At 36.8% G+C, this 12,237-nt stretch overlaps 1 protein-coding gene across 1 annotated transcript in view; it reads right to left on the minus strand.

The window, feature by feature from the left end:
• Positions 1 to 12,237, minus strand: part of LOC150101977 (ATP-binding cassette sub-family D member 2-like) — a 225,299-nt gene that overhangs the window by 90,273 nt on the left and 122,789 nt on the right. The window contains exon 3 of the mRNA XM_090400540.1: positions 373 to 381. Within this exon, the coding sequence (XP_090256666.1) occupies positions 373 to 381 (9 nt within the window). The remainder of the gene's footprint in view (positions 1 to 372; positions 382 to 12,237) is intronic.

Here is a 12,237-nt window from a genome sequence, read left to right on the forward strand (position 1 = left end):
TATCTACTCCTCCCCCTCTTAATAAATCTAGTTTCCCTGAGTCTGTACATCCACTTCCACATCATTCATCAACACTCTTTCAAGTCTCCGTACACCAACGCCATTCAAACGTAACCCATCCATCTTATATAAGTCCTTTCGCCCATCGAACTCATTCCACACATCCACAAATTCCACACCACTCTCCATGCATAGCCCACACATAAAGTCATTGGCAATTATGGCCCTCCTTCTAAACACTTCGCTGTCATACCGCGGTAAGATACTCACCATCCTAACTCTCTCACTCTTCTCTTTTGCTACCTCAAACAACTCCCTCACATCCTCTATCATTTCCATTTTGTCCTCTTTCAAATCATTCGTTCCTGCCACGATTATCATCTCTTTCACCCTCTGCTTTTGCAGTCTAATAGATTCGCTGACGTCCTCTATGTTCGCACCCGGCTGGTACGACTTCGTTAAGCTCTCAATTATTACGCCTCTTAATAGCGAATCCCCATACAGCACTCGCTCCATTTTATTGACATTTACGAACATTCTATTATTTGCCGTCACAGACTTCCGCCGGTTATTTGTTGGTTTCAACACATATTTTTCCATATGCACAAGAACAAGCTGAATAACGTGAAACTCTACTGTATGATTACTACAATTAAGTGGGATCTGGTTGGTTATAGTAACAAAGAAATACAGCAGTACAGCCAACTGACATCTCAGATCTTAACCATCAGTATAGATGAGTAGCAAATCAGAGTGGGTTGCTCTGTGTGCATTAAACAATTGCAGGTAAACGGAATATAAGATTGCTGTAGTTGACAAAGTGAGAGGTTGCAGGATGGAGTTCAAACTTGCCATGGAGGAATATTGTTATCTTTGGAGTAGGTAATATTTTCAACATTCATGTCAATAGTTTGCATAATCTCTTTAACATGCATGCCAAAGGGATGTATGGCAGTCTGATGTGTGTGATCTTGAGCTTCCCAATGCTGAGAAAAACATACTAGTCCACATAAGATGCTCTCGAAGAAGATTTTTAGGGCATAGTTAAGAGAAATGTGTTTCCATCCAAGTGATAGAGGCAGTTCATTTGCTTCAAAGCAAAGATGTTGAGTGAGTGATGTGTGAAGAGCACCAGTAGCTATCTATATACCCTGATGATGAATGGGATCCAACCATCAAAGGCTACTCTGCCTTTCAGAACCCTTGACTTGAGACCCAAAATCAAGATTTGAACATATAAGCATACAATAAAGATGAAGTAATGATGATTGATCTGCAACCTCATTCAGTAAAGGATAGAGTGCGAAGGAGATTTAATGCTTTCTTTTGCTCTTTCTCTTAGTTGATGAATGTATGCAAGGAGCTTTGTAAGCTTTCTGTGAAAGATGAATACCGAGAACTTGCTTCTGTTGCTACCGTACACTTTGTCCCATTCTTAGCTCAGAATCTGGGTGAAGAGTACATTTTCGACATAAACGTATGCAGACACATTTTTCTGCCAAAAACCTGAACCCATTACTAAGAGCCCATGAAGAGACACTATCAATTGCTTGCTGGAGTTGTCTTTCAATTACTCTCATTGTTGCAAAAGTGAGTAAGTAGTGAAATCATCAACATACAGAGCATTGCCTACAATGGAAGGAAACTGTTCAGTGAGTGAGTTAATTTCGATAGCAAAGGGTGTCACCCTTAAGACAGAGCCTTGGAAAACACCCTGTTCCTAATGATATGGCCGAGATAGCATACTTCTCACTCTGACTTGGAAACTTGCCTGGACAGAATGTTTTTAAGAAATACAAGAAGGTCTCTTCTGAGACTTATATTATAGAGGGCTTTTAATATGCCATATCTCCAGGCTGTGTAATAAGTTTTTTTTTCCCCATATCAAAGAACACTGAAAGAAGAGAGTGTATAAAAAAATGTGTATAAGAGAGAAGAATACTAGGTGTTCTTCTCTCTTATACACATTTCTAAATGTAGAGTCTCCGTAGCTCAGTCAGTATAGATGAAGCCCCTTTGGTCGGAAAGACCCGTCCATGATGTGAGGAACCTTTATCTGGTCTCTTTCTACTAAAGGCAAGTTAGCCAGTTTCATACAGAGGTGGAGGGTTTTTCTTCTAGAAACTCAGGTTTTTCGTGTTTCGGAAAAGGCAAACTGGCCCGGTGAATACACGTCTACAGACAAAAATACTCCCCCCCCCCACCTCAGGCTCTGTGACAAGTCGGTTGGGATTTCACATATAAGGTCACATCATGTAAAAAGGCCAACCCAATGCACAGAAAACAGATGGGATGAGGCACAAGAGTAAGAGAAGAAGATACACATTTCCGAATGGACCAAATGGTCCAAAGTTGAACGATGTCTATGAAAACTACATTGTATGTTGGAGAGAAGATCGTTGCTTTCTAAATATGACAGATATCTGGCATTAACCATTTTCTCCATCTTACAAAGACAGCAGATCAGAGCAATAGGCTGAGAATTGTTTACTTGTGGTGGATCCTTTCTGGGTTTTGGGATGGCAATGGCAATTGACTTATGCCAAGAATCTGGAATCTCTTCCTATGCAAGTATACTGTTGTATATTAAGAGAAGGAGATCCAGAGAAGAAGATGGAAGATGTTTTAGTATCTCATAATGAATGTCATCAGGACCTACTACACTGGGTAAGACAGTAAAAGAGTCTTTTACTATTTATTTACTATTTATTAGTTCCTCCTTAGCAATTGGATGATTGTATGGCTCAAGTCCACTGATAGAAAAATTTTAACCACTATTTCTCTTGCTACTCTTTCAATATTAAAAATTCATAGGGATAAATCTGTTGCTAAGATTCTGGCAAAATGTGTCTGCAATAGTTTTAGCTTTGAGATCTGCAGTAACATATCCATTATGGTCTAAGGTAGACAAATAGTATGTTCTGTATTTACTTTCATTTTCAGTATTTTATTCCATACAATTTTTGCACTGATTGTTTGATTAATCAGTGAGGTAAATTAGATCGTTTTCGAATGATATCTCACATTCACCTTGGCCTAAGCTAAAAGACTGATGTGTTAGGGTAGCTATGAAATATGCCTCATGGTCTGTCTTGAACTCTTTTGGTTGCCTGGCACTCTGGGTTCCACCAGATCTTTGGGATTAGAGTGGAAACCGAGATTATGTTTTTAGAATTAAGGCTGTTGCTGCCTAAACAATACAATCTGTTATACTTCACTGCTTCAGCATTAAATTTTGCAAGATAGAAAAGTATTCCAGTCAGCTTGGTCCTTTTTCTACATGGGCATCCATGTAGAAGAACATGGTTCCTGTGATTAGATAATGCAAATAACAAGAAAATGATCACTTAATGTATATGTCCTCTTCAACATTCCACATAAGCAGCGGCAAAACAGCAGGAGGGTAGACTAATCAGAATATGAACAAGTAGGTATATGGAAAAAAGTACTGAGTCAATTATTCAAAATGGGGAGGTCATTATTGTCAAGCATTCATTCAATGATATGGCCTTGTCCATTTATGTTGGCACTAACCCACAGAGTACTGTGCCCATTAAAGTCACTCATAAGAAACATGTGAACCAAAATGAAGACAACAGTTTGGTCATTAAATACTAACAAGGAAAAACTGGTGCAGAAATCAACTGACACCATAGAGACCAGTATGCAGGCATTGCATAAGAAATGTGCAAGATCCTTGTGGTCAAATGTATGTTCCACAGAGTCTTGCATATCCACTACATTAACATCCATGACCTCAATTCCAACCTTAATAGTGTCTGCTGCCATCTCCAGTCTACTAAATGCCATCTACTCTTCTTAGCAGAAATCATCCAGCACTATTCATCTCAACTTTCCAAATTACACACTAACTTCTTTCAACCCAAGGGTGGCATCTGCACTATATCAACTCTGACATACCTTACCAGAGAGCACCCAATCAAGAATCACCTGACTTTGACCTTTTGAAAATCTCCCTTCTCCACTAAGTCAAATTCATTGGCTGTCTCTATCATTCCCCTAATGCCAACAACGACTGTAAGCTCTTCAATTTCCTCTGGTTAAGCATTGTTCTTCTCCAGCCCCACTTCCCTAACAGCAAAATCATCCTCCTATGAGATTTTTAATGTCCACAATATCAACTGGCTTCCCTCCTCCAGTTGTATAGATCTAGCAGGCAGAGATGATGAAACATTTGCCATCACTAATGACCTTACACAAACTATTCATATGTGAACCAGAATACCAGATAACCCTAATCACTCTTCAAACACCCTAGATCTCTTACTCACCAGTGATCCTTCCAAATACACAGCAAATGTAGTGGGTTCCCTAGGTAATTCCAACCACAATCTAGTGCATGTCTCCTCCCCCATGCAACAATGCTTACACAGCCACTCCCATATAACAGTGCCAAGTGGGATAGCCTCTGTGATTTCTATGCTTTATTCCCACAGTTGGGAATGAGGCATAGAAATCATATTGTTTCTGACCTTCCAACCCAAACATATGCACTGAAGTAATCTTTGCTGGTATGAAAACATACATTTCCCACACTATTCTGAACTGCCATCCCCTAACTAAACCCTGATTTTCCAAAAGATGTGCCAAGGCTGTACAAATAAAAAAAAATTAAAATTTCTCACAAAATAGAACCATTTTTTCCACTATTACCTTTGACAACACTTAAATTACTAGACAACATGAGATTTCTCTTCTTGGATTCATCCTGATATCAAGCCTCTCCTGGTATAAACACATCACAACCACTGCTTCCTCAGCTTCAAAAAAATTTGAATTTCTCTTTTGCTCAAGATGTTTCCTCACCTCTAAACAGTTGTTAACCTCACATACAAATCACAAATCCACCCAGCTATTGAATATTGCTCTCACATTTGGAGTGGGGCCCCTAAAAGCTCCCTCAAAAATGCTCGACCAATACAGAGGGGAACAATTAGACTTGTTTAATGACCCATCTCTTACCAACTCACTCCTCCCACTTTTGCACAGATGTTTGGTTTCTGCAATGTGCATTCTATAAATATTTCCATAGGAAATGTTCATCTGAAATAGCATTAATAATGTCCCCACTTAGTACCAAGCTCGTTGGAACATGTGCAGCTGCTGCTTAACATCCCTTCACAGTGCACCTTGAAACCCACAGAATACTGCTACTGCTGTATAGGAATAGTTTTCCCCCTTATGTGTTTCCCAAGAAATACAATATACAAGATTTTAAAGCAAATGTAAAAAGTTTCTTCTTTCCCAACCTTTCCCTTAAGTACTCATACACAGTACTTAACACAGGGCCGCATTTATACTTTTGGAGGCCCGACACGCAACATCATGATGAGGCCCTCAAAAATAAGCATTTTTTTTAGTTTATTGAAAATAAAAGTCAACATTTCCATAATAACTCATTTTAATAGCACAATACAACATTGGTATACATATATTTCCATTTTAAAAAAAGTATAAAAATAAATCAGTTCAAATTTAAATAAAAAAATTAATAACTAAAAGTTCTTTTTTCTGGCTTTGGTTTTAGCAAATATATCCATAATGTCATAATTGATCAAGTCTATTACATCTGATTGAATGCATAATAACGACAGGTCACTTGTTTTTTTTTTGGTGCAAGTTGCTTCTGAAATAATTTTTCATTCGTTTCAACACTGAAAATGAGCATTCAGCACTTGCATTTGAAATAGGCATTGTGAAAAATATTTTTGAAATTGTTTCTACGTTCGGAAAAGTAGACCTTAACCCACTGTTTATAAATTTGCACATATTTTTACTTGTGGAATTTTCTTCCTTTATCATTATTAAAAAGTGCTTAACTTCATCAGTAAATTTTTCTGGATTAAGATCAGTTCCATAAGTTTGTAAAATTTCATTAATCCTAGTCTTGTACTTGTCTTGATCTATATCTTCCTTCAAAAAATGTCAAACTTATCTAATATGTCGAAATAACTTTTTGTTCTTTCATTAATTTCCAAAATTAGCTTATTGCAAATGACATTAAAAGTGTTCACAGCGAAATTTTCTTTCCCATGTAACATAATCTCATTGTTAGATTGTGAAACTTCGTCACTCATTTTTTTTCGTTTTATTAACTCTTTCCTTTTCATCTTTAAATTTTGTCTCATCTGTTAATAAATTCGCTTCTTCATTTACAGCAGTAGAACTATTTCTTATATCTAAAATAAAACCAACTAAAGAGTGTAACAAATTATTAGCTAAAAACAAATCCATATCGGGATCTTGTAGAGATTTACTAGTAGCATTTATTTGTTGTAAAATTTTGTCCCACATAACTGTTAAAATTGCTGTTTCTGGTTTGTCAAAATGTTCAGCCAATGATGAGCTCTTCTTCTTCTGCAGCTTCTCCCACTTAAGTGGGGTCACTGTTGATGATGAGTCTCCTCCACATCCTCCTGTCTTGGACTGTCACTACATCCAAGTTCTTCATCCTCAAGTCCTCTTCTACCAGCTCCCTCCATCTCGTCTTTGGCTGCCCACGCTTCCTCCTTCCTTGCACATCCATCTGCATGACCCTTCTTCCCACATATTCGTCCTCCTTCCTCATCACATGACCAAACCATCTCAACCTTGCCTCCTGCATTTTCGCTCCTAAGTTAGCAACTTTCACTGTTCCCCTGACATAGTCATTTCTCATACGATTCTTTCTGGTCACACCACACATCCACCTAAGCATTCTCATCTCTGCTACTTCCATCCTGCTGATGTTATTTTTCCTCAGGGCCACAGTTTCTATAGCATACGTCATAGCTGGCCTCACTACTGTCCTATAGATTTTGCCTTTCAGATTGATTGGCACCCTTTTATTGCATAACATTCCAGCCATCTCCCTCCATTTCCTCCAACCCGCTTGTATCCTGCATCTCACTTCCTTCTCAGCTCCTCCATCTTCTTCCACTGTTGAACCTAAGTATCTAAAGTCCCTCACCTTCCTCATGACATTTCCTTCCAGCTCCAGATCTGTCTCCTGGCTGCCGCCCACTGTGCAACACATATACTCTGTCTTACTTCTGCTCAGTCTCATACCTCTCTCTCTTCCAGTACTTTTCTCAATCTTTTCAGTTTAGTTCCCCACTTCTTCTCTTGAATCCGCACACAGCAAGATGTCATCTGCACACAACATTGTCCAAGGCACATCTTCTCTCACCTCCTCTGTCACCACCTCCATCACAATGTTAAACAGAAACGGACTTAATGCTGACCCTTGATGCAAGCCAACTGTTACTTGAAAATTTTCTGTCTGTCCCAGACAGGTCCAAACACTTGTCTTCACATTTCTGTACATCTCCCGCACCAACCTGACATATTTCTCCGGAACCTTCTTCTCCCTCAGACACCTCCAGACTTCTTGCCTTGGCACTCTATCATATGCTTTCTCCAGATCAAGCAATGCCAGATGTAGCTCCCTTTGTTTCTCTCAAACTTTTCCATCATCTGCTGTAACCCAAAGATAGCATCTGCTGTTGATCTACGAGGCATGAAGCCAAATTGTTCCTTTGCTATCTCCACCTCCTTCCTCAATCTTCCATCAAGAACCCTTTCTAGGATTTTCATTTTGTGGGACATCAACTTTATTCCTCTGTAATTTTTACAGTCTTGTGCATCCCCTTTACCCTTGTAGAGGACAAGAGTACTCTCCCTCCATTCCTCAGGCATATTTTCCTATTGGCAAACTTTTTTCCCTCTTCCCCCAGTGCCTTCCATGCCTCCAATGGAATCCTGTCGGGGCCCACCGATTTGCCATTCCTCATCCTCTTCATGGCATCTGTCACTTCCACTCTACTGATGTTCTGCACCATCCCCTCAGAAGGCTGCCCATCTTCTCTGTGAGTTCTTGCATTTTCCTCATTCAAAAGTCCCTCAAAGTATATTCTCCATCTGTTTCTTATGTCCACATCCCTCCATAATACTCTTCCTTCAGTCTTGGATCTGCCTCACATGTAAGATGTCCTTTCTTGCTTTATTTCTACATTTCACTAGTTGGTAAATTTTTCTCTGTCCTTCCTTTGTTTCTAATTGATCATACAGATCTTGATATGCCATGGCCTTCGCCTGTGCCACAACTCTCTTGGCTTCTTGCTTTCTCTCTCTGTCCTCTTCCACTCTTGACTCATCCCACTTCTGCTTTGCCTTCCTCTTAGCTGTCACTTGTACAGTGATGAGCTCCCTAATTTAGAAATAGGTTTTTCATGAGGAGAAATGGATAGTTCAAGTAATGTGTCTTTAATCTGTTTATATCCATGTTTCAAAGCCAATATAGCGTCAACTGTTGCGGACCACCTCGTTTCACTTAGTCTTTTAACTGTTAAAGATTTTTGTTCTAAAAGTTTAAGGAGTATACCCCATCTTCTTGTTGAAGATGAAAAGTAATTATATACATTTTGAATAAAACAAAAATATTGCACTACTTCCGGACAAGATTCCGCGGCATAGTTGCCAATTAAATTTAAGGAATGACTAGAGTACGATATATAATGTGCAGAGGGACTACGTTTTTTCAGCCTAGCTTGTAAACTTGTATAGATACCTTTCATATTGGTAGCGCTATCATAGCTTTGCCCTCTGTACATTTTTATATCCAAAGATAATTCTTCTAATTATTTTAATACTACCTCTTCTAAATATAAGGAATTATGTTGTGTAATTCTGATGAACCCGATAAATGTTTCTCTAATGTCAGAATTTTCAGCAACATACCTAAATATCATAGCTAGTTGGTCATTATGGGCAATGTCTGGCGTTGAATCGAGTTTTATTGCAAAATAAGCAGTTTCCTTCATTTCTGATATTAATATTTCTCGTTTGTTTAGCTATTAATGCTATGAATTCATCACAAGTATGGTAAGAAAGATAATTTGATCTGCCAGAACCACAGTTGGCATACATTTTCATGTGATGTTTTAAAAATCATCAAATTCACTTAAATAATGTAAGCACGATAAATAATTTCCGCAAGAATCAGAAAAAATATCATTTGTATTTCCTCTAAATGCTAGTTTACTCAGTAACTTAATGGTAGCTATTATTCGTTTTAAAATCTCTCTCCAATAATTTTCTTCAGATTGTATTTGTTTGTTCAATTCAAAATCAATTTGAGTATTTACAAACCTTGATTTTCTTTTGTGCACATCGCTCGTATATGCTCAGTAGAATGCTCATGATCACATAAGTTCATGTTATATTCCCCAGTCATTAAAACCCTTCATTAAGTTATTATTTGACTTAGAAAACAATTTACAAACAAAGCAGTAAATTGCTTTGATGGTTACTGAAAAAATTAGCCATTCTCGTTTCTTCTTTGTTCCATTCGCCTTTTTACAGTAGAAATGTGATATATTTACATTTCTGACATATATTCTATGGCGTTCTGTGTATTTTTTTTTAATTTTCAATTTTACCAACATTCTAGGGCATATTTATTAAAATATGCTCGATAAACTGTTTTCATTAATAATAAGTGGCCACACTGCTATATCAGTAGGATAACAGATAGCTTGCTTGCTGGTAAGTACAGACTCCGATTGAAAATTTTCTTCAGAATCCTCTTGATTTGTTTCATTTACTTCTTTCTCTCCTATGTTTTCCACATCATTTTGATGTTCTACATTTTCACTTTCATCTCCTCCTGATAATGATACCAATGTTTCGTTTTCATTCTGAGAACTGTGAAGTACAACTTCAGTTCTAAGAAATTCTTCATTTTCAGAACGCAAGAAAGACAAAATTTCCCCCTTTTGACTATTAGCTGTTTTTCATTTTCTCTAAATCGTTTTCTTTTAACTAGCTCTGGATTCAATTTTTCTTGGCATCATTATATGTATTAATCTATCAAAAGTGAAATAAATATTTATTAAATCCAAAATAAACAATTACGTTAAAAGCTTAAAAAATACAAAAATAGAAATAGTAGTATCTTGCTTTTGTTAAAATAAACGAGTAACAGTAAAATAAGAATAATAATTAATTGAATAATATATTCTTACCGACTGCGACAACTACTTTAACCATATAATTAGGTATATACACTTGTATGCAGTATACTGCTTTATTTAATAACACCTAATTATTTAAGTTAAGGGATATTATATCCCTTAACTTAAATAAGTTCATATCGCCGAATTGAAGCCTTTGGCTCTTCATATAATTAGTAATTTATTAGGACACCTTCTTGGCAATTCTCATAAAAGGGATGCAAGTTCTGTTCGCTACAAACTTGGTATTAACTAGGTCTACCAATTCACTGATAAGACCTCAAAAAAAGGTTGAAACCGGTCTGGGTAATGACCTTCTCTCATAATGTTGAACAATAATACAGCTCCTAGGAGCTAAGTTCATATTATGAGTAAATATCAAGAATAGTGATCGGAGCTTGCTCCACCCTTTCTATGAGTTGCCTCAGCTTGCACTACCTAAGGGATCAGGTGCTGCACTATCCAGGTATTTGCTTATGCTTGGAATTGCCGAACTTTATATATAGTTTCTATATTCGGCATGTAACTCTTTGAGTTTCTTATTTGGCTAGGAAACAATATGGAATATAATATCCCTTCTAAATAAATCCGCTACAAGTCTGCAAGATTCTCTGACTAAATTGAATAGCTGTTGTAATAGATATGGTATGAAGGTCAGCAATAAAAAGACAAAGACAATGAAAATAGGCAGAATCATTGAAAATGTCAACTGTGTTGTGAATGGAGAAACCTGTGGAACAAGTAAAACATTTCAGCTACTTAGGCACAATTTTTACTGAAGATGGTAAACTAAACATAGAAATAGACAACAGAATCAGCAAAGCTGGTATCGTGGGAAGTCAATTGAATAAATTCATATGGAATAAGAAAGAAATTAGTCGGAACACTAAATTAGCTGTATACAAGACTGTGTTCAAACCAATTTTAACTTATGGATCTGAGAGCTGGGTCAGAAGTAAAACACTTGACCAAAGACTAGAGACCGCAGATATGAGAGTTCTGAGAAAGATTAGAGGCATGAACAGATGGCATCAATGGCAATATCATATTAAAAATGAGGATATTAGGAAAGAACTTGACATTGTCAGCATCCAGGAATGCGTTAGCAGAGCTAATCTCAGATGGTATGGTCACTTAAATAGAATGGGAGAGGAAAGATTAGCAAAACAAGTGTTCTCTGTCAGGTTGGCAGGAAAACGACCCAGAGGAAGACCAAGATATAGGTGGATTGATACGGTACAAAGTGCCTTAGACGATAGAAATATAAGATCTGATAATGTTGGAGTCTTGACAAGTAACAGACTGATTTGGAGGAAAATTGTAGATAGGAAGTTAGTAATGATGTAATTTTTTCATGTAGTACTGTCATATCCTGTACACCCCTTGAGGGTACATGGCAGGAATTTGATGATGATGATGATATCCCTTAACTTAAATAAGTTCATGTCGCCGAATTGATGCCTTTGGCTCTTCATATAATTAGTATCAGTTTAATTACCATTTTCTGGAATTTCCTTTACTGTTCTACAATATTTGACCCTTTTTGGTGCACAATTTATTTATTGTGTCTCTTCCCAAAAATATAAACAAATTTCACATGTATACAATAAATATTAATATTTAAAAAATCTTGGTAATATTAAACTATAGTTCGCCCACCATTTGTAGGTCTCTGGTTGGCGTCTTGCCAAGAATAGTCAATTCATTCTGAAGGGGGGGGAAGAAATGAAGGACGTACGAATTGGTCGCCAACACGTGAAATCACGTGCTTTATAGGTAAAATTTTCCAACTGTTATACAAGCAACATAGTTAACTACAATAATCATAAAAGAGAAGTTAATTTTCCGACCTGTAATAATAAACAACTCATCCCACAATACGGAATGATTACCCCATTATCGGAATGGATTCTCCTCTTTCTGAAATGCGCAGAAGTGTTGAGGGATCTCTAATCGGTGGACGAACTATAGCAACCTTGTAAGTCATTTTATATAAATAAATGACTAACTTATATCAATGGATTATAAATAATTATGCAACTTCTATGATACTTTATATTTAATATTAAATTTTCTAAATAGTTTAAAATCTTTAAATGTAATTCTAAATATATATATATTATTTACACTTTTAAATATACCATGTAATTGAATCATAATTAATTTAAAGATGTAATTAAAATCTTTCTGTGAAAGATTTCAATTGCAGTGTTGATTATTGATT

Source organism: Typopeltis vanoorti, chromosome 11, assembly GCF_054136105.1.
Source record: "Typopeltis vanoorti isolate ZY-2024b chromosome 11, IOZ_Tvanoo_1.0, whole genome shotgun sequence".
In the NCBI taxonomy this organism is placed as follows: Eukaryota; Metazoa; Arthropoda; class Arachnida; order Uropygi; family Thelyphonidae; genus Typopeltis; species Typopeltis vanoorti.